Below are 23,848 nucleotides of genomic sequence, written 5' to 3' on the forward strand. Positions count from 1 at the left end.
GAGGCACGGGGGGAGGCAGCTTGACCAAGCTCACACCTTCAGTGAGCAGCAGGCCACCCTGAACCTCAGAGCTGCTTGATCCCCAAGCCCCAGCGCGCTCTCCCCTCCATCCCACGGCCCTTCTCTCTGGCAGCCAGAGAGGCAGATCCTTGGGACCCTGCTGCCCAGAACAAGCCAGGTGGTGGGCACACAGCACGGCCCCGCCAGGGCCCCAGAGCCCCGGGGATCTCAGCCCGGCCATCCCCTGTCCTCAGGGCCCCAGCCCGCCCCGCGCCCCGCACCTGGTCTCCAGTGGGATGTTGCTGTTGAGCAGCCAGTTGTCCTGGGCGTGGGTCTGCTCCTGCGCGCCGCCGGCGGGGGGCTCTCCAGACAGCGAGTGGTCCGTGGGCGCCGGGCTGGGGTTGCTCCTCGGAGTGAAGTTGCCCCGGTTCAGGGAGCTAATGGAGGCCGCGTGGTGCTGGTTGGGCGTGTGGGCGTGCGAGAGAGGCGGCGGCGGTGTCCGGAGTCGAGAGTGGTTCTGCAGGCCGCCCGGGTGATCTAGGGCACAGACACGCGTGGTCAGCGGGCAGGGACGGCCCCACGGGGGCCACACAGGAGCAGCCGGGCCGGCCGTGAACAGCGCAAGCGGCTCAGTCGTGTCCGACTCTGCGACCCCATGGACTGTAGCCCGCCAGGCTCCTCTGTCCATGGGATTCTCCAGGCAAGAATACTGGAGTGGGCGGCCGTGCCCTTCTCCAGGCGATCTTCCCAACCCAGGGATAGAATCCGGGTCTCCCACGTTACAGGCAGATCGTTACTGTTTGAGCCACCCAGGGAGCCCCACGCCAGCCGTGGGCAGCGGCCACCTGGGCACAGTCATGCAGTCAGTCAACAGGTGCTCGACAGGCATTTACTGAGTATCTGCTACTCTAGGTGCTGGGGAGCAAAGCAGACAAAAGTCCTGTCCTCACTGAGCTTCCATCTGAGTTAGACAGACACAAAGATTTAAGAAAAAAAAAAGCAAAGACCAGATAGTACCATTGACTAAATAGACATGAATGTAAGCAAATTCTGGGAGACAGTGAAGGACAGGGATGCCTGGCGTGCTGCAGTCCATGGGGTCATAAAGAGTCAGCACGACTTAGTGACTAAACAACAACAACACATGTCACTAACTTCATACTGTTTCTTTGATACTTTTAGGGTACGGCCAGAACCCATAGCCTCTGCATCACCTGGGAATTTGCTATAAATGAAAATTCTTGGGTCCTGACCCAGAGTTACTGAACCATGAGCCTTTGAGTGGGGCCAAGAAATCTGACCTTACAAACCCTCCAGGTGATTCTGAGGCATGATAAAATTTGGAAATCACTAATGATATATAAGATTACACAGCAAATAAATAGGTAAACAAATCACATACATACTTACCTATATATGAAAGTGAAAGTGTTAGCTGTTCAGTCATGTCCAACTCTTTGCAACCCCATGGACTGTAGCCCACCAGGCTCCTCTGTCCATGGAATTCTCCAGGCAAGAATACTGGAGTGGGTTGCCATCCCCTTCTCCAGGGGATCTTCCCAACTCAGGGATCAAACCCATGTTTCCTGCATTGCAGGCAGACTCTTTACCATCTGAGCCACCAGGGAAGCCCATATATACATATATATTCACCATCTTGCTAAAATATATATATAGTTTGGGCTTCCCTGGTAGCTCAGCTGGTAAAGAATCCTCCTGCAATGCAGGAGACCCTGGTTCAATTCCTGGGTTGAAAAGGTCCCCTAGAGAAGGGATAGGCTACCCACTCCAGTATTCTTGGGCTTCCCTGGTGGCTCAGATGGTAAAGAATTCGCCTGCAATGCGGGAGACCTGGGTTCCATCCCTGGGTTGGGAAGATTCCCCTGGAGGAGGGCATGGCAACCCACTCTAGTATTCTTGCCTGGGGAATCCCCATGGACAGAGGAGCCTGGCAGGCTACAGTCCGTGGAGGTGCAAAGAGTCAGACACGACTGAATGACTACACACAGCACAGCAAATATATGTATATATATGTAGTTTACCAAGATGGTGATAAATCTGAGAATGCACAAAGCCGGGAAGGAGGCTGTGGCCTGTGTATGTCAGGGCAGTGATGAAACTTTAGATCAGATGGTCAGTGATGGGCTTTTGAGTAAAGGGAATGAGCCATGCTGGTGTCTGGGGTGGAGGTGGGGGTTAAAAAGCACCACTTACACTTCTGCAGCACTTACTATGTGCAGGGCACTATTCTGAGCCTACTTGTGTTAATTCAGCTAATCCTCACAACACCCTACAGAGCAGGTATTGCTTGCATTTCATTTTACAGATGAGGCAATTAAGATAAAATTTTTATTTATATTTTATATATATTCATATAAATTTTTATTTATATATAGATATTTATATTTTATTTGCTCCTTCTAAGTACTTGGAGTGTTGGAGTACTATCTTAAGTACCATCCACTAGGCTATGCTCACAGGAAGCCTGGACTTTGGACGCTAAGGATATTATGAGGGTGAAGAAGGTCAGGAAACTGGGTTCTATTCTAGATTTTGCCACTTATTAATCACATAACCATTGTTATGGACTGCACGTTTAGATTCCTCCAAAATTCCCTGGTGGCTCAGCTGGTAAAGAATCCGCCTGCAATGCGGGAGACCTGGGTTTGATCCCTGGGTTGGGAACATCCCCTGGAGAAGGGAATGGCTACCCACTCCGGTATTCTGGCCTGGAGAGTTCCATGACTATTTCATGCAGTCGCAAAGTGTCAGACATGACTGAGTGACTTTCACTTTCACTTTCAAAATTCATAAGTGGAACACCTAACCCCAAATCGATGGTATCTGTAGATGGGGTTTTTGGGAGGTAACAAGGTTGAGATAAAGATATGAGGGTGGAGTCCTCAAGACAGGGTTAGTGCCCTTAGAAAAAGAGACCAGAGAGCTAGCACTCTTTCTCTGAACCACATGGAGATATGGCAAGAAGGTGGCCATCCTCACATCTGGAGGAGGCCTCTCACCAGACGTTGAATCTGTCTGCACCTTGATCTTGGACTTCTCAGACTCTGGAACTATGAGAAATAAATATCTGTGGTCTAAGTTACTCTGTCTATGGTACTTTGTTTTAGCAGCCCAAGCTGACTAAGACAGAAATTGGTAACCAAAAGTGTGATGATGCTGGAACAAATACCTAAAAAAATGTGGAAGTATCTTTGGAACTCGGTAATGGGTAGAGTCTACAAGAGTTTTGAGGTGCATGATAAAAAAAAAAAAGACTATGTTGCTGTGGAGTGATTGTTAGATGTGATTCTGGAGAGAGCTCAGGGAAAAAAAAAAAAGAAGAGATGTGTAAAGAAAGCATCCATATTCTTAGAGAATACAAAAACACATATGTATAGAATGTTGATAGAAACAGTGGACATTAAAGGCAATTCTGATGAGGCCTCAGAAATGAGGAGGAACATGCTACTGGAACACTAGACAAAAGGTGATCCTTGCTACATGGTGGTAAAGAACTTGGCTGACGTATGCTCATGTGCCAGTGTTTTGTGGAAGGTAGAAGTTGTGAGCCAAAAAAAATTAGATATTTTGCTGAGAATATCCTGAAGCCAAGTGTTGAAGAAGTGGCTTGGTTCCTCCTGGCAGCTTAGAGTAAAATGGGAGAACAGACAAATGAATTGAAGAAAGAACTGTTAAGTAAAAAGATTTGAAAAATTCTCAGCCTGCCCATATTACAAAAATAGAGAAAGCATGTACAGAAGAGAATACCACGAGTGGGGCTGATGGAAAATTTGGTAAGATGTATAGGGGTATGAACCATGGACCTAGCCAGCCATCCCAGAAGGAACACTGCCAATCTGAGTCAATAGCAATGGAGACAGAATGAAGGACAGCTGTCAAAATAGATTCTACAGATAGGACAATGAAGCTATTTGGCTTCGAATGTGCGCTATTCTTCAAGAAGAGGGAAGACTGGCCTTGAAGGTGATTCAGAGGTCATCGGGGCTACTGCCTCAGTTTCAAAAGGCCTAAGGCTTTTTTATGGCTGAGTGATATTCCACTGGATATATGTACCAAATCCTCATGATCATGGTGTCTCCCCTGCCAGGTAAGTATATGTTCCACATCTTTATCCATGCCTCTGTCAATGGACATTTAAGCCTAAATGTTCTGTGTCTTGTCTAAATGTTCATGCTTCTGTGTCTTGGCTATTGTAAATAGTGCTGCAATGAACACTGGGATGCACATAGCTTTTCAAATTATGGTTTTCTCCAGGTATATGCCCAGGAGTGGAACTGCTGAATCAAATGGTAGTTCTATGCTTATTTAAGGAAACTCCATACTATTCTTCATAAAGTTTGTACCAATTTACATTTGGGACTGACATATATACGTATGTAAAATATATAACTAAGCACCTACTGTTTAGCACAGGTAACTCTATACTCAATACTCTGTAACGACCTACAAGGGCAAGAGTGGATATATGTACACGTATAACTGATTCACTTTGCGGTACACCTGAGACTAATACAACATTGTAACTCAACTATACTTCAATAAAAATGCTTTTAAAAAGAGAAAGATTGAAGACTAAGATAACCATGGACATGTTGCATAACCTCTTTGCACCTCAGTTTACAGTTTACAGTGACTCAACTGTAAAATGGGAAAGAGTTTAGTAAGGCAACTGCAAAGCCACAGTGATATCAAATGAGACAGTCAATGGGAAGGAAATACATCTGAAGTTCACAGTTTACAAAGTATTCCACTTCATTTGTTCCTCTTGAGAATGCTTTCTCTCACATAGGGGACTGAGAGTTCATGAGTATAGGATCCTAAACCCGGGTGGGTATGCTATTGCAAAGGCTGTGCTTTCCCTTGGCTCAGGAGATAGCTTCCTAGAAACCATCACAATCAAGTGTGAGGCACTATCAGTGATATGACTATTCTTAGCAGAAGATGCTCCCTGCTTTTTAGGTAACCCAGTCCTTTATGCCAACGAATTACAAAGCAAATCTGGTGGGAGTGAGGCTGGGTAGTAAAACAAGGGAAGAGAAACAGAAACCCATCTGAGCAGATCAGGATTCCTTCCTACGAGCTGCTATTGCCCACACCGGTCTACCAATCTCTTCGGAATTTGATCCACATCTGTCTTTCCAGCTTCATCTGTCATCAGCTCCCTCCCCATACCCTCCAGACTGGCCACACCTTTGTCTCAGAGGCCAAGTACTCTGCTGGGGCCACATGGTGGCTAATATTTCGACTCCAGTGAAGACGGTCTCCAGGAAGGCCACAGAACATGAATGGTACCCTCTGAAGACGTGCCATGTTGTGGTCCTGGTCTGACAGAGATGCTCCTTGATGGGAAGGGAGAGATCCTGGGAGCCAATAGAATAGGCAGAGTGTCTCACTCAGAGAAAACATGGCCTTAGACCAGGGAGAAAGCGAGAATGTGTGTGTGTGGTGTGTGCCGTGTGCTCATGTGTCTGACTCTTTGAGACCCCATGGACTGTAGCCTGCCAGGCTCTTTTGTCCATGAAATTTTCCAGGCAAGAATCCTGAAGCGGGTTGCCATTTCCTACTTCAGGGGATCTCCTTGACTCGGGTTGAATGGGGCCTCCTGCATTGCAGGCAGATTCTTTACTGTCTGAGTTACCAAGGAAGCTGAAAAACAAGACTATGAAGGTTCATTTGTTTTGGTCATCTGTTCTCAGGCAGCACTTTTATGGAGACATTTGGAGCCTCGAAGAGAAGCCAGCAGGAGAAGCAGCCTGCTGGGCGGCTTGAGTGTCCCTCCCTATCCCTGGCCTCCCAGTTTAGGGCACTCCTGTCCAGTGGTAATCAGGAGGGCAGCAGAGAAGGCTGACGTGATCTATGCCCCATCCCGTCATGAGCAGTCAGCCTTCCCTTGGCATTTCACCTAATGGATGTTAATAGTTGCTGCCGTGTATTTGAGAACATACTGTGTGTCCTTTCACCACTTTAACTTTCATAACGCTCACGACTGCCCCTAGGGGGCAGTCTCATTACCATTCCCATTTTACAGAAGAGGAAGCTGAGGCTTCCAAAACTAGTGAGTGGTCCTTATTAACCCATAGTCGGCATTCTGTCTACCAAACCATGGTGCCTTTGCATACAACACAGATACCTGCTTGACCATCTCAGTCTGTAGCCAAAGGCAGGAAAAAGACCCTCAGTGAAGGGAGAGCAAGTGTTCAACATCTGGGTCAGGACAGGCTGGCCTGCAAGCCTATAGACCCCAGCTTCGTGACTAAGTGGAATGCTGGCCTCTGGCTTGATAACTGCTTAGACTTAATGCCAAGAGTCCTGAAATGATGAGCTTTCAAGTGTCAGCTTCTAAAAAGAAATTCTCCTGTGAGGGCGAGGAATTTTCTGGTCCAAACCCACTCTATTTTTTGCAGCTCGGCTCAACTGCCACCTCTTCTAGAAAGTCCTCCTTGATTTACCCTCCCCAAAGTTCCCTTTTCCTCCATTGAATGCTAGCGGCAGGTAACCTGGACGGCGCACCTTTTCCTTATCTCCCAGAGCACGCCTGCTTATGTGCTTCCTTCCTCTGGTGGGTGTAAATTCCCTGTTCCCTCTGGGTTGTTGATCACAGCTTCTGTAAACACACAGATGCTTGATATAGGTTTATCGAGTGAATGGCTCGTGTGAGTGGCCTGGACAGTCTATCCAGGGGGATAAGGCCAGTGTGAAGTTTATTTGCAGGCCAAAACAGACAGCAGACCACCTGAGCTCTCTAGACTGTGAGGCAAGCCAGTCCTTGACTTTCTTGCCTGGAGCCAGAGTTCCTGAGGCTTCAGCTGGGCGCTGTTTCCTTTTGGTTCTGAGAATGCTAGGAAAGGGGATTCTGACGTCGTCCAGGTTTACTATAGAAAGGCTTTGTGCTTGGGGGCCTGGCAGTGGATGTACACTCAGAGACATGACCTTCCTAAGGAGCAAACGTTTTCTCTGATCTGAACAGAGACTCTGGGCTGAGTGGCTCCCATGTCCAGGAGGGAAGACAGAGGGAGAGCCTGCAGACAGGTCTTCTTCCCTTCCCTTATCCTCCCCATGTACACTCTCATTTTTAGAGGGAACTCAGAACCCATTCAGCTTCCCTGGTGGCTCAGAGGGTAAAGCGTCTGCCTGCAAAGCAGAAGACCCAGGTTCAATCCCTGGGTCAAGAAGATCCCTGGAGAAGGAAATGGCAACCCACTCCAGTACTCTTGACTGGAAAATTTCATGGATGGAGGAACCTGGTGGGCCACAGCCCAAGGGATGGCAAGGAGTTGGACACGATTGAGCAACTTCACTTTTCAGAATCCGTTCACTCACTCAGTGTGTACTGAATCCTCTTTTGGTGGCAGGACTGGTATGAGACAGAGATGGCCTAAGAGGAGAACTCTTTCCTGATTCCTTCTCACTGGGGGGATGCCCTCCGATAACTCATGTTACCTTCCTGGTCCCTGGTCTGCGCGCTGTGAAGGATGTACACCTCCCTGCATCACCCCTTTCTGGAGGATGCCTGTTGTTCAAGTGTCAGACGCACAGTGAGCCCTTAGCTGCACCCAGAGGGCAAGGTTCCACTCAACCCCTATCCCTGGTAAATATTTATGGAATGTGGGAAGAGAGGGGGGACAGCCAAACAGCTGGGTGGACCCCTTGCTACCTGGGGGTAAGTACTGGTACCTCTGCAAGGCTGTGCTGTAATCCCAGTTACATCCTCTCCTCATAGATCCAGCCATCGAGCATGTGTTTGAATCAACCCAGATACGAGTCACTTTTACTGTTACATTGCACGCCTCTGTCAGGAAAGGTCACTTGCTTATGTGAGTTTTGCAAGCCTGAATTTCCAGGAAGGTTTTTTGGCTTCCTGCGAGTTCTCACATATATTTACAGTTGCTGGTTCCCTCCAACACCTCAGACGTCTTTCATTTTACATGCACAAAATTCCTGAACACTGGTGGGCTGCACCTCCCTGAACTGAGACCACAGTAAGGCTTCTTCAGGGCCCTGGGGAAGAGCAGTAGGTGACCGGAGGAGATGAGACTTTGATGTCAGACAGCCCCGGGGTCAGGGTTTGGCTCCGCCATGGGTAAGCTGTGTGACCTTGATCAAAAGACCTAACTTCTCTGGAGTTTCACGTGTGCTCGCCCCACCTCCGCCATCTCTTTTGTTGCTGGACCTCCACACATGCATCACCCAATGCCCAGAATACCCTTTAGACACAGGGCACATGTCACATGTCGTGAAGCCTTCCCGACCCTGACAGGCTGGCAGCCCACTCTGTGTTCCTTGGCGCTCCATCGGGGCTGCGGTGTGAGGTTAACAAGGATTTGAGGAGCAGACACTTGTGGGCCGCTCACCATGTGACAGATTGTCAACACAGGCACTTCCCCTGTGCCCACGCCCTCCATGTACGGGGTTTCAGTTTTCGTATCAATTAAATGGAGATAATGCCCACCTTACAGGGCAATGATGAGACTCAAATGAGATCATGCATATAAGGTGCCTGCAATGCAATAATGCTAAAAAAAAAAAAAAAAAAAAAAGCAGCAACTATTAATTCCACAGTTATGGTAAAGTCAGGCTGAATGGGTAAGTCATAAAGAGCTAAACTGTCACTGTGATGATTACATCATTTACAACAGGGGTGCCCAAGCAGAAAGTCTTGAGAGAGAAAGAGCAGGAACGTGCCTGGAAGAAATGTGGTTCTCTTCGGTGACAGGTGAACCCCACTCTGGATAACCCACTGGCTTCCAGGAGCGCTGGTCTCGGAAGGTGCCTGTAGGTCGATGTGTAAGTCAGAGGCCACGAGGATGGCTGCAGCCTGACACGCAGAACTACACTGGACACACGGGGCCTCTGTGGCCTCAAAGATGAGGCCCCTTTCTTTGTTGGGCGAGCATCTCAGAGCAAAGCAGGGTGCTGCTCGGTCCTGGGTTTACCCTAAGGAGAGGGCCCCTGGGGCTGTTCAATCAATCAGCAACACTGAACAGCCCTGGGTTGTGTACACGAACTTGAGGCGTTTTAAGATGAACTCCAGCCTTGACAGATAGCTGGTGTCTAGGGGACAGATGATAAAAGGAGGGGCCCGAGCAGAGTTCCGGAGCCTCCCAGACTGAGGTTCAGCCTTTACTCTGCCTCTGATGGGCTACATGATTTGGGGCAAATCACTCAAGTTCTCTGAGCCTCTAATTCCTCACCTACAGAGTGAGTGTTTAATAGTAATGTAATAAAAGGAAGAGGAGGAGGAAGGACTATCACAGAAGGAATACACAGAGACCCAGGGCTGAAACAAACGTGGTTCCTGCCTTTGAGCTGCTCACAATTTAGTAAAAACAACAGACACACCCACAGATACTATGCAAAACAGTAATTACAAGGAGACGATAAAGCTGACATCTATTGGGTACTTGCTAGGTGATTTGCTCTAAGTGCTTTATTTATTTATAACGTCGCTGGAGAGAAGGTCCTATTATTACTCCCCAATTTGTAGATGTACAGATTGCTAACCTACAGGAAAGCTAAGAAGTTTGTCCAAGATTACTGAACCACCGAGTGGTGGAGCCAGAATCTGAACTCAGGCATCTGGCCCGAGCCCACTCTCTTAACCACTCTGCTTCACATACACGGAGGGAGTGGACACATGGAAAGCACCCGTGCCCACCACATGGCAAGCGGCCCCCAAACATCTGCTCCTCGCATTCCTGTTGGCCTTACACTGCAGCCCTGAGCCCCGAGAAGCACTGAGTGGGCAGCTTGTCTTTTAGGGTCGGGGAAGGTTTCATGACCTGTGACGCATGCCCTGTGCCTAAGGGGCATTCTAGCCATTGGGTGATGCAGGTGTGGAGGTCCAGAGTTGAGAGAGAGACAGATGGGGGCCAGGGAGGAGAGGGCACCAGCAGACACGCACGCGGCTGCCTGGGGCACTTCTTTAAGCAGTGTGGGGTGGCCGCGAGGGGGCACTGGCCAGAGGCAAGGTGGAGACACCAGAAGGAGGTCTGGGTGCTGGTTGCCCGGAAATGCCAAACAGAAGAACCTGGCCTCTACTGGGAGGGTGAGAGGCACCCTGCTGGGCTTTGAGGCGGGGGCCAAGATCATACTCGTGTTTGAGGCAGATCCCGGTGGCCGCGTGGAGGATGAACCAGGTGGGGCTGGCAGCAGGCAGGACCAGGATCAGCCTCGGGAATCCTGACTGCTAGTGCAACTCCAGTGAAACACGCTACTATCCTTTTATAAGAGCATGTTCATGAGACAAAGACATAAATTTCCAGAGTTTCGGCTCAGGCAAAGACTCCAAATGTGTCAACAGCCCCATGATCTGGGCCAACGGCGGCTCTGAGAAAGGGCGCCAGGCTGGACAGCCACCTCCAAGCCCGAGAAATGGCCGCCAGGCGTCTGAAGGTCTCCTGGCTGTGGAGTTAATGACGACCCAGTGTGTGTTGCACTCATTCATCGGGCCCTAAAGACTGTCAGATATGAAAGATGATGGTATTTAATTATGATAAAACACAAAAACTCCAGTGGCCTGCGAATGCCAAGAGAAAGAGTGATTTGGCTTCCATTAAAATGCCATCAACTACCACTGGCTCCGGCTGGGACAGTAGCAGTGCTGAGAGCTTAGCTAATGAACCTTGGCCTCCCCGGCCGAGTTAGAGAGGCCACGGAGCTCTGTCACCACAGCCAGCAGCTGGGATCTGACGGCCTGACTTCCAGCCTCCGTTTCTGTCTCCTTCAAGCTATATAATCCTGGACAATTCACCGCACTTCTCTGAGCTTCGGCTTCCTGTCAGATGTCTAGGAAATCGCCTTGCGAACCATAGGGCCCCGGTTAAGAGTCAGAGATAACAATCAGTGTATTCTCATTGCCTCAGAAGGAATAAAAACAGTGACGTGCAGATGGGAACTGCTGGTCTGAGCACGGGGTCAGGCCTGCATTTGTGTGCGCTTCTCCCTGTCCATCCTTCCCTGCCCCGAACATACGCTTTCCGTTCACTTCCACCGCTGTGCTGGTCATGCCGTGTCTCCGCCAGTGTGCAGGGACTCTAGGCGGTGCTCGCAGATGGGGAGGAGGAGGAAGGACTACCACAGAATGAGTACACAGGGATCCAGTCCAGTCCAGTCCAGTTCACTCGTATCCAACTCTTTGCGACCCCATGGACTGTAACACGCTAGGCCTCCTTGTCCATCACCAGCTCCCAGCCGAGCAGGGTGACAGGCTGAAGCTGCTCTCCAGCGCTCTTGACGGGGAGTAAATAGGGGTGCCCTCTTTCTAAATTCCATATATATGCGTTAATATACTGTATTGGTGTTTTTCTTTCTGACTTACTTCACTCTGTATAATAGGCTCCAGTTTCATCCACCTCATTAGAACTGATTCAAATGCATTCTTTCTATATATATGTACCACAGCTTTCTTATCCATTCGTCTGCAAAATCCACTACAATAAAGTAATTAGCCTCCAATTAAAATAAATTAACTAAAAAAAATAAAACAAAAATAAAGGAGTGCCCTGAGGTCACAGTGGGGTTGTTTCTGCTCTCTTGTTCATGAAGTCAGGACAGAACTTTGGGTGGCTGTTCAGACTATTAAAGTGCTGGTCTGCGTGGCTCAGTGGTAAAGACTCCCCCTGCCAGTGCAGGAGACACAAGAGATGCAGGTTCAATTCCTGGGTCGGGAAGATCCCCTGGAGGAGGAAATGGCAACCCACTCCAGTATTCTTGACTAGAAAATCCCATGGACAGAGGAGCCTGGCGGGCTACAGTCCATGGGGTCGCCAAGAGTCAGACAGCACTGAGCATGCATGCACATGTGAGAAACAGTGAAGAAGGAGTGTCTGAAACTAATGCAAAAGCCTATTGTACAGGGTAGTGGTTTTCCAAACAGGGCTGTCTGGAAATGCGGAAGGGGCTGCTTTCTGGTTGTTACAATGACTGTAAAACACACCTGGTGTTTGGCAGGAGGGGCCAGAAAAGCTAGCCACGCACCGGACCCGGTGATCCTAAAGGCATCCAGTCAGTGGTGAGTCTAGTTCGGGTTAGTTTAGGATGGGCAAACAGTTAACAGCAGATTTTATTCTGTTTGCTTCCACCCCCATCCCCAGTTTCACTCCCTCTCGGTCACAGGAGATGGCCACTAAGGACTGCATCACCTGGGCTCCCTTGCTCCTGGCTTCCAGGGAGGTTTGGCCAATTTTCAGCACCGCAGGGCACACTGGAGGGAGGGAAGAGAGGCCGAGGTCACCCCAGCTCCCATCCTCTGAGGCCCTGCTGCAGGACAGCGTCTCAGGCAGGAGCCTCATCTCACAAAGTTACAGGTCGGGTGGTCTGAGGAAGCTTCTAGGAAAAGTGAGACCCTAAACTAGATGCTGAGGTGGGGAGAGGGTGGAGGGGTTTAAAGGGGAGGGGGCTGGCGCCAGCAGAGACCCACAGGCTGAGAAACATGGGCTCCTGAGGCAGCAGGATGGGGTGGAGACCGGGACACCCAGAGCAGCGGGCTATGGGGGAGTGGGGGAGAGGCTTGAGCCCCCCTCTGAGGGCCTGGGGCCCGAGGGGTAGCCTTCAGGGGGTTCAGAGGGCTGTCCCCCACTTTCTGCCTTTTAAAGCCAAATGGCAGAGTGGTCATGAGAGTGAACCAGAAGGCCCAGGGTTCATTCAACGCCCTCAGGGTTCCTCATCCCAGCAAGGAATGCTCTCTTAGGGCGGGGTGCGGGTGAGCAGCCTCAGACACGGAGGGAGGCGCAGGGTCAGAGTCTGTCCTGGAGAGGTGTAAGCAGCTCTGCTAGGGTATTTTCAGAGTTGCCGTAACTCAAGAGCTATCTGTTCTAAGCATGCAAATGAAGGATTTGGTGGGGCCACCATCTGAGCCCGCAAGAACCCTCTCCCAACAGATGTTTGCCCAGACCACATTCTTGGGCTTGACTCTATTGGCCGCTAATTGCTGTTCGACCTTAGGCAAGGCACCTAACCTATCTGAGCCCCAGTGTCCCCCAGCGACAAACGGGAGGGCGAGGTGGGGAGAGTCCCATCTTAATTGTAAAATCAAGGCTGCATCGTTCTTGGCAGAAGAACCTGGGGTATTTGTCAACGAGCATCTGCTTGTGAAAGGTGTCCCCAGCAAGCTGCGGCCTAGACTGTGCCATGTGTCTGGGTACTAAGGCAGGCAGCAAGGCAGACAGGAAGGAAGAGACACGTGGCTGTCCTTTTCTCCCTCCCCTCCTCCCTGCTTCTCTGCTTTCCTTCCCCTCACAGAGGTCATTCTCTATAGGCCCTGTGCATGACACCAGAGACCGGAGATGGATTAGATGGAGTCCTGGCCTGTAAAATGCAAACAGACCCATCAGAAAAGCTTGGCTGCAGCCACAGCGGATCTTTCCTGGGTGCACGGCTTTCCCCTCAACTTAGAGCTGTGTCCACCTCAGGGCAGAGCTTGTCCTGGGAAAGCTTTCTGCTTGTCAAGGAGCTTTCCTTTCCTTCCACTGTCACCTGCTTGCCCTTTTCAAAAGTGGTCTGACCCATACACGGTTAGGTCAAGTCCCAGATCAACAAGGAACCTTACCTGTCGGGGTGTGTGGGTGTAAGAGTGAGTGAGTGGAGGAGGTGGAATTCAGTTCAGTGGGAGTCTGCGGTGTGCTGGATGGGCTACAGTCATGGCAGGAAAGCAGGGAGGAGGAGGGGGTGACGGCCAGGCCGAGCTGACCAGCTGGAGTGGGTCCAGAGGAGGGACACGTGGACTAGGGGGGTGGGGGCACACCGGTGATACAGATGCGGATCCTCCCCTGCCACCTCTGGGGCCAGTCAGTACTCTCCGTGGCTTCCCTGGGGGGTGAGGGGTTTAAAAGCTGTGCTCCTACAGGGGCAAGCAAAGGACCGATGCTGTTAGCTTGGGAAGGAGACAGGTGAGGGGAAGGGATTAAAGAAACGGTGTGTGGCTAGGAGTCCAGCTGAACGACATCACATGCCTGATGACCAGCTTTCCTAGCCTGGCCACACAATTCATAGCTCAGAAATTACACCCAACTAAGTGGTGTAGTAGACGGCCCTAGACTGAAGGACTGTTCCCCGCTGGGTCATTAACTCACTCTGTGACCTGGGAAAGTCCTGCTTCCCGGGCCACAGTTTCTCTGAAAAAGGAGGTTCCTTCATTTTATAAATGATCTCCTGAGGTTCCTTCCAGCCTTTGGTGGTCTGATTCCTCGTGGCTTCCCTTGCTCCTCTTGGGGACTTTTCTGGAAAGAAAGTGATGGGCAAAGCACTGCGGCTGCATTCAAACAGCCAAAGGATGGAGGAAGAACAGGCACATTTTCTCCATGGGGCTTTTGGAGGAAGAATCAGGGCCAAGGCCAGGAGGGACCGAGAGGAACCAGCGGTGCAACTCCAGGAAACCCTCCTTCCTGCCATACTCTGCAGTGGACCGCCTCGCGAAACAGTGAGCTCCCTGCCGATGAAGAGGTTTGGAAGAACCAGCCTCCACCTTGTCCCTGGGCTTCAAGCCTCTGCCACTCAAGTGCAATATTTATGGAGCTGAACCTCCTGCCTCCCCGCCGCCCAGCCCACAGTCGGGTCCCTCTCCTGTGCTCCTGATCTCCGCATCACCAGCTGCTGCCACCACCACCCACCCCACCATCAAAGCAGGCAGCTGGGGATCACCTTTGCCTTCCCCTCTTTTGCAGGTTCAACAACTCGGCCAAGAACGCTAGACTCTGCCTCCCACCCTGCCCCCCATGGGATTTTCACCACTCCCGCTGTCACCCCCTCAGCTCAGGCCCTCATCAGTGGATATCCAGACCTGGCCTGCAGCCGATCCTGGGGTCTCAGCCCACTCGCTCACCCCTGCTCCAGGTCGCTCCCCTGCTATCGAAATTTCCATGGCTCCCCTGAGCCCACAGGACGAGACCCTCACCACTGGACCTGAGCTCACCACCCCAGGGTTGCACCCACAGTTCTTCACTGCCCTCTTTAAGAAGGTACCAAGGTTAACAGGCTATTTGTACACCTCTCCTGAAACAGCTCACTGCTTCTCTCATATCCGTGGCTTTGCACCTGCTGTTTCCTTCCACATGGAAGGAGTTTTTCACTCCTTCATTGGTTGACTCAGATGAGAAGTCACCTTCTCCAGGAAGCCTTTCATGACCACTCCCTCACATCCCCGTGCCCCTAGTTTGGGTTCAAAGCCCCTCTTCTGGGCTCTTCTAACGCCCATGACTCACTCTGAGTTAGGATCACTCGCTTGATGCTCATCTCTTCTACCAGACTGTGTGCTCCACGGGTGGACGTCTTATCTTCCTACATCACAGCCTTGAGGCTAGAAGCGTGGCCCCTCCCTTTGGGGTACCTGGCGGGCTCTTCCCCCCCACCCCAGGTGCTGCCACTGGCCCTCAACGGGCAGGGGATACTTTGGGCTCTCTGGGTGCCCTGATCTTTCTCTTCAAACCTGACCTGATGTTCTCCAAAAGGCACAGGTTAGACAACAGATCACTGTATTTTTTAAATAAGCTCTGTGTTTTTATCAACAGTTAAAGAAGCCATGAAAAGGAAATCAAGACCGTGACTCTCAAGGTTCCTCCTACAGGGAAGAGCCTATTGTGTTGAAGCTGACACCAGCACTGAAGGTCAGGTTGTTTGATCAGTTGTTTTCCTTATTCACCCACCTCCCCAGCTGCATGGGCCCTTGTTGTTTAGTTGCTCAGTCGTGTCTGACTATTTATGACCCTATGCACTGTAGCCCACCAGGCTCTTCTGCCCGTGGGATTTTCCAGGCAGGAATACTAGAGGGGGTTGCCATTTCCTTCTCCAGGGGATCTTCCCAACCCAGGGATCAAACCTACATCTCCTGCAAGTCTCCTGCATTGCAGGCAGATTCTCTACCGCTGAGCCACGGGGGAAGTATTGGCCCTTTTGGAGGCTAAATACCAGCACACAGAGAGGGGAATCTCTCCCATCATGTTCATATCTCTCTCTACATTTTATATCCACCAGTATTTCTGAAGAGGGCTTCTCAAGTGGTTGAGCAATAAAAAAATCCACCTGCAATGCAGGAGACCCATGTTCGATCCCTGGGTCAAGGAGATTCCCCTGGAAAAGGACATGGCAACCCACTCCAGTATTCTTGCCTGGGAAATCCCATGGACAGAGGAGCCTGACAGGCTACAGTCCATGGAGTCGCAAAGAGTTGGACATGACTGAAGCAATGCATGCACACAGTTTTGAAGAAGCTGCCTTTTCCCAGAAGAGACCTTGACATGCCTAGATGAAGTGACAAGCTGCTGGAACCCATGAAGCATCACTGTGTGTGGTGAAGTGCTATGGCTGATGCTCAAGCTGTCTTGGGTTCAAACCCACTTCTCCTACTCACACTGGGCCACACTACACATCTTTTTCAGGATCCCAGTATCATGCCACTGCAGCCAGGAGGGTGAATTGGAAGGAACTGTTTGAAACCAGGTTCCACCACTTACTAGTTCTATGGCTTTGGGTGAGTTTTTAACCTTCGAAAGCCTTGATTTATTCATCTGTAAAATGAGGATAATAGCGCCTTTGGCTTCCTAGTCTTATTTCAGGGGTGTAGAGGGATAGTGCATGTAGGTTCCTTAGCCCAGGACTGTCAAATAGAAGGACTCAGTGTAGGTTAAGTAGGAATTTCCTCTCAACACTCCTTAGAATCCCATTGAATTACATTCCCCTTGGGCTGTGGGGTCTGCCAGGGCAGGGATCCTGGGATGGGATCTGTCTTTTTACCAGGACTTGGTCTTCCCCGTACCCTTAGCTGTCTTCCCTCTAGAGGCTCTTAAGATGTCAGTAAGTGTTTGCTGAATGAAATGAATGAAGCCCTTGTCCAGTCTGCGTCTTCAGGGGTGGACACCAAGAGGCTGTCGGCGGGGAGGACAATGAATATTTACTGGCACACGACTATAAGCAGGGCTCTCAGGAAACTCTCCTCATCTCATTGTCAGAGCAACATTGAAGGTGGGTCTTAACCACCCCATCTTACAGACTAGGACACTGAGCCTCATCGGCCTCCTTCTCCTTTGCCTATGACATTTTTGAATGGGATATCTCAGGCCTCAGCATTCAGGGCAACTTTATGAAATGTGACATCTTGCTTTACAGAAAGCTGCCCAAGGTCACAACACTAGGAAATAATAAAAGCTAAGATCAGATCTCTCTGCTCTTTCTACTCAGGGGGGAATCTAGGCTCCTAGAAGCAAAGGAAGAAGAAAAAATAAATTAGGAAGTACTTAAGTTCTATGTACTGAGCAATTTATTAAATACAAAACCTCTCATAGGTTTTTGTTTTGATTGAATGACAATCATGCCAATAGTCACATGGATGAGGTGTCTGGAGACCAGAAAAGCTTTACTGTGTGATGACAAACTAGAATGACAATCCTAAGAGGCAGGTGTTATTGTCCTTTCACCCAGGAGGAAACTGAGGCCCCGCAAGGCTCAGGGGCTTGGCCAGGTGCAGAGCCTGCAAGCAGTGCATGCAAACACACACCTTCTACCTCGGCCCAATCCCAGCAGGTCACAAGCCAGCATGAGAGCCCCACCAGAGAGATTGTGACCTTTTTCCTCGCGCCATAAAGGGCCCTCATTTAGGGGAAAAGGCAGAGAACATCCACCTGATTATACAATCAGAAAGAAATCTTTCATCATGTATGACATGACCACATGTGGCTTTTCCTTTTGATTCAAGTTCAGGAGATCTTAGCCAGGTATTCCATGCATCAACGTCCATGAATCAAGTCACACTAGGAACAGATAAAAGGAATGTGTCCTCCTGAAGTCCTTGTCAAGGAATCCAGCTCAACCCCTAGACCTCAGGAATGTAATCACAGTACTAATAAAGGCCTCAGAGTCCTGAAGACTTCCTGAGCTGCCAGCTACTCTGCTAAGCATCTCTACTGCACTTTCCCCCATTTCCTCTCCCCAGAATGCTCTGAGACCGGTGTATGAGGAACACAGTACAGCCACTGTGCGCTCATTGACCAGGCGGCCTGGGTTTGAGTCCTGACTCCACCACTTCCCAGTCATGCAGTTCTCTTTCCTGACTTCAAACATGGAGATAGCACCCATGGGGTGGTTGGTAGGACTCATGTAAAGCGTGAAGGGCATTGTAGCACAGGGCAAGGGCTCGCTAAATGCTAGCTCTTGTTAGGTCTATTTTCACAGATGAGAAAACTGAGGTTCAGAGAGAGAATTTAGAATTTGGTCATGCTCCATAGCTGTTCAGTGCCAAGCTTGGACTTCAGATCTAATTTCAACTCCCATATTCTTCAGAAAGGCTATGGCTTACTTTCTACCCTTCCCTCTACCTGCACCAGCATGGCAGGTGCTCCATAGATGGCATGATGATTACTATTCTGGAGAAACGCTGGGCTGGAGGAAGCACAAGCTGTAATCAAGATTGCCAGGAGAAATATCAATAACCTCAGATATGCAGATGACACCACCCTCATGGCAGAAAGTGAAGAAGAACTAAAGAGCCTCTTGATGAAACTGAAAGAGAAGAGTGAAAAAGTTGGCTTAAAGCTCAACATTCAAAAAACTAAGATCATGGTATCCAGTCCCATCACTTCATGGGAAATAGATGGGGAAACAGTGGAAACAGTGGATGACTTTATTTTCTGGGCTCCAAAATCACTGCAGATGGTGACTGCAGCCATGAAATTAAAAGACGCTTACTCCTTGGAAGGAAAGTTATGACCAACCTAGATAGCATATTAAAAAGCAGAGACATTACTTTGCCAACAAAGGTCTGTCTAGACAAGGTTATGGTTTTCCCAGTAGTCATGTATGGATGTGAGAGTTGGACTATAAAGAAAGCTGAGTGCCAAAGAATTGATGCTTTTGAACTGTGGTGTTGGAGAAGACTCTTGAGAGTCCCTTGGACTGCAAGAAGATCCAATCAGTCCATCCTAAAGGAGATCAGTCCTGGGTGTTCTTTGGAAGGACTGATGTTGAAGCTGAAACTCCAATACTTTGGCCACCTCATGCGAAGAGCTGACTCACTGGAAAAGACCCTGACGCTGGGAAAGATTGAGGGCAGGAGGAGAAGGGGACGACAGAGGATGAGATGGTTGGATGGCATCACCAACTCGATGGACATGGGTTTGGGTGAACTCCGGGAGTTGGTGATGGACAGGGAGGCCTGGCGTGCTGTGGTTCATGGGGCTGTGAAGAGTCAGACACAACTGAGCCACTGAAGTGAACTGAACTGATTCTGGCTGAGAATGCCCTGTTAAGTGCTACACTCCTTCCTGGTCAATGCCCTCCAAAGGGGACCCACCCCCAGTTCCTGCCCCTTCTTGCCCACGGTGCCATGTGCCACGTACAGGGCAAGTCCTTGCAGCCAGGGCACAGATGCGCTGACTTCATTTCAATGCAGAAAGTGTACAGTCTGTGGGCGCCACCTGGGCTCACTCCCCAAGTTAATTCCTTCCTCTAGGCTATGGAATATTTTATTTTTCCAATTTCAGAATCTACTTATGTTAAAAGAGAGAGAGAGAGACAGAAATCCAATCAGTCCAGCTCAGGTTTGTGAAACAAATAATGCAGCCAGCCTAGAACTTTAATCAAACAGTTATATTCATAAACCACCATGATTACTGCTCTGCCTAATTTCTGCAGCCCAGGACCTTCTGCAGAAAATGCCTCTTGACAACGTAGGATGCAATGCGGAGGCCCGCTGACACTGCCAGAGGGGTGGAGAACTCCAGGCCTCGTGTCCTGATGAATCTGAAGCAAATCAGGATTTGGAGGCATGTCCCTCAGGAATTCTACCCATGCCTGAATGTCATATTACATTTTCTTTATTTTTTTAAATAAGGAAAGTGGAAGAAGTCAGCTTTTGCCTGGTTGCATCCTCTGTTCTCTGGAAGAATTAAGTAGAAAGGCCAAGTTCAGTGTCTGGGAGAGGACACGGGCTTCAGAGTTTGGTTGACATGGGTCTAAACTCTGACCCTGCCATTTGTTAGCTGTGTGACCAAGAAAACACACAGCTCTGAGAGCATCTACAAAACACAGATAGTTATACCTACTCACAGGATGCAAATTAAATGCGAGAACAGTGAGTTTCCTACTAGACTGTGAGCTTTGTTTTCCCAGTGCTGAACACAAGTACTACTTTATTGTAAGTCTAACATAAATGTTTATTGACTGTACCTACAATCCTACTGTTCATTGTTTACTGAATGATTACCATGTCCGCGACAATGCTAAATTCTTTACATGTGTGATCTTATTTTATCCTAAAAACAACTCTGCAAACATGTATTACTGTCCCCCTTCCAGCTCTGAGATAACCAAGGCTCTGAGAAGTTAGGAGACTTGTCTGGATAATACAGAGGGTAAGAGGAGAGTTGTCAGGAACCCCACAGTCACAGAGGCAGAGCTGGACCCGAGACCAGGCCTGCTGACTCTACTTCTCTGGCCTGCCCCTCCTTCCCAGGCATCCATCAAACTTCACGCCCAGCACAAGAATAGTTCTTTCCATGTTCTTTCTCCTTTTGACCTCTCCTGTTTTGAGATTCCTTGGGGCAACTCAGAAATCAGTGTAATATTTCAGGATATTTAGAGGGGCTTGGTTATCACGTTCAGCCAACATCTGTTGAACATTTGCAGCAGGCCTGCTCTGAGTTAGTTCCTGGACAGAGGCTTCCCTCATTTCTGGACTATGCAGATGAAAGCAAAGTAAGAGTGCTGACTCCCCTGAGAGACGTGAGGGGAGAGAAGGTGCCCGTTCAGGTACGCAGTGAGTCTGAGTCAGCCTACCTGTGCCCCTTATCCTAAGGGGCAGGGGGAAGGCTGGGCCCTCGTCCAGCCCTGCCCTGATCTTGCTGGGACTCGGTCCAGTCATCCCACCTCTCTGAGTCTCAGTTCTTCCCTGTGTGAATGGAGAGTACTAGGCCTGATTCATTTGCTCAGCAAATATTTCTGTCAGTTACTTCCAAACTCTTCACTCCTAAAATTCTACTAATAATCCCCTCACAAGTAATCTACGTTTTAAAATACTTTGTTTCTCACACAAGTTATATTAATTAACTAATCATTAACTGTTTTCCTATTTTTAACTGAACACATATAAAGCTGATCAGAATGTGTGAAAGGACCAAGAGGATGTAGTGGATGAATCCTTAGCACCTGGCTTACCGCTGATATGAAGTGAATGAATGAATGAATGAACGGATGGATGGATAGATGGATGGATGTCTGGTGCTATGCAGAAGGGCACTAACAGGTGGAAAAATACAGAGTCAGAAAGACCTGGATCTCAACTCCAGCTCTACCATCCACAAGCTGTTTGATCTTACATAGGTCACTTACCTCTCCAAAGCTCAACCTTCCCATCTATGAAAGGAAGACAGTTTGCTATGTCTTGCAGGACTGTTGTAAAGTTGATTAATAATAATGGCAATAATGATATGAAAAATAATAGGCACTAACACATTTATAGTGCAGAGTATGTGCCAGGCACTAGTCTAAAAGCTCTGCACGTATTAACCCCATCTTCATAACAAGCCTAAGAGGCAGTTACTGTTACATTTCTGTTTTACAGGTGGGGAAACGACAGTGTGAGAAAGATGTCATGTCACCTTCCCCAAGGACAGACTTGCATGATCTAGCTATAATGATGGGAAAATGACCCCTGGACTTTTCAGTTATATCACCCATTACATTTTCTTTTCTTAAAAAAAAAAAAAAAAAAGAAGAAACGGTGGCATTGGGTTTCTATCCTTTGTGACAGGGAATCCTGTCTAACCCATTCTGACCCATTCTTACTCAGCTGAAAGTCCCTTTCCTGGCCCCTTCCTCCATCCATGAGGCTGAACCTCAACTCAAAGACAGTAACGCTGCACTGAAGTCCTTGCAGAATCTTCAGATAGGCTTGGTATGCCCTCCTTTGGCCCCATGAACTGCCATAACAGTGTCCCTTCTCTAGCAAACCCAGAACACTGTGTGTGCACGCACGTGTCCCCCACTGTGAGCCCAGAGCAACTTCTTCACCTCCATGTCCCTTGCACCCACCCCAGGGCTTGGCACATGGGAGGTGCCTATGCTCCGACATCACCACTGTTTAAGCAGATGATCACAGACATCCTAATAGAAGAATGCTCCACTACTATAACATATGACCATTTCTACTTCATGAGAAAATGTCCTGTAAAGGTCTCTGGATGTTAAATAACGAGAGGACGTCCACGTCCGGGTAGCAGACCATGGTCCGTGTGGAAATGGGAGCAGCTGTGGTGCTGAGCCTGGTGGCAGAGAAGGACCATCCACCAGGAACAGTACCGAAGTTCCTGCCTCGTTCAAGTCCTCATCAGCCCGAGGCATTACTCATGGACACCGTTGCTCATCACTCTCACTGATTTCTTTTTTCTCCCTGAGGACGAACTACCTCATCCCTTGCTAATCTAATGACCGAAATTAGGCGAAAGCAGCCATCTGATACATGTTAGGCATCACCCCAGAAAGGAAGTCATCAAACAAGATATTACCCAAAATACTTTTAATGTCTCCATTCTCTTAACTGCCCATACAAAGCAGGCAGAATAATTCCAAATGGAGAAAAACATGCCCGAGGCTGCGGCTGTTACTCATGACCCTTCCTGGGTCGCCTCAGTCAGAGAATACATCTTTGTGCTGGTCTTTCTCCTCTCCCACCCCCCAACCCCTGTCAGCAAAAGCTGAGCCTCCTGCGTGCCAGGCACTGCATGAGGTATTGTACATATATGCTCACTGATCCATGTTACAGCACTGTGAAGTCTGACCCCTATCGTCCTCATTTGTCCAAAGAGGCAACTGAGGCTTAGAGAAGTGGTGGATTCAAACCCAGGACTCAACAAGGATAGACTCCTCTACCGGACCCTCATTGATGCTATTATCAGAGATTCAGTGAAGTGGGAACAGCCAGTCCTGATGTGTTTTTGTTGTTCAGTAGCTTAAGTGTCCAACTCTTTTTCGACCCCACAGACTGCAGCATGCCAGGCTTCCCTTTCCTTCACTTTCTCCCAGAGTCTGCTCAAACTCGTGTCCATTGAGCCAGTGATGCCATCCAACCATCTGTCCTCTGTCGTCCCCTTCTCCTCCTGCCTTCATTCTGGCATCAGGGTCTTTTCCAAATGAGTCGGCTCTTTCCATCCAGAGTATTGGAACATTAGCTTCAGCATCAGTCCTTCCAGGGAATATTCAGGACTGATTTCCTTTAGGATGGACTGGTTTGATCTTCTTACAGTCCAAGGGACTCTCAAGGGTCTTCTCCAGCATCACATTTCAAAAGCATCAGTTCTTTGGCACTCAGCCTTCTTCATGGTCCAACTCTCGCATCCATATACCTTTGACTGTATGGACCTTTGTTGGTGAAATGATGTCTCTGCTGCTTGGGTCCCAGGTGTAGGCTGGCATCACCTACATGTATACAGGAATGGGGGAGAGGCCTGGGTTGTCCTCTCTGAATATTCCAAGATACTGTGACTCAGCAGACATCTCAGCTCCCGAGAGCTGCGGGAACGTCACGTTATAGTGACCCTCTCCTTCTCTAGAACCCAAATGTGGCACTCAGGAGGATTTATTTCTAAATATCAAAAGCCTCCATGAAGGGAGAAGTTAACTGCCTCCTTCACTCACATTTGAGGTCTGAGCCATAATTACAGACAGTTTCTCTTGATGATCCTTGTTGGCTGTGTCTGAGCCCATCATGCAGCATGACGGGGCTGTAACCAACACAGGCAGGCATTGCTGGCAGGGTCCCAGGGGACCTGGGACCAGGCCTGGAAATGGAAGAATGGAAGGCCTGGGCCGAGGCCAGGAAGGAGTTGTCAGTCCCGGGGAGCCTGAT

At 49.3% G+C, this 23,848-nt stretch overlaps 1 protein-coding gene across 1 annotated transcript in view; it reads right to left on the reverse strand.

The window, feature by feature from the left end:
- The window catches only part of TENM4 (teneurin transmembrane protein 4), a 759,511-nt gene that overhangs the window by 254,859 nt on the left and 480,804 nt on the right, over positions 1-23,848 (reverse strand). The window contains exon 7 of the mRNA XM_061168374.1: positions 282-537. Within this exon, the coding sequence (XP_061024357.1) occupies positions 282-537 (256 nt within the window). The remainder of the gene's footprint in view (positions 1-281; positions 538-23,848) is intronic.

This window comes from Dama dama, chromosome 2, assembly GCF_033118175.1.
Source record: "Dama dama isolate Ldn47 chromosome 2, ASM3311817v1, whole genome shotgun sequence".
Taxonomy (NCBI): domain Eukaryota; kingdom Metazoa; phylum Chordata; class Mammalia; order Artiodactyla; family Cervidae; genus Dama; species Dama dama.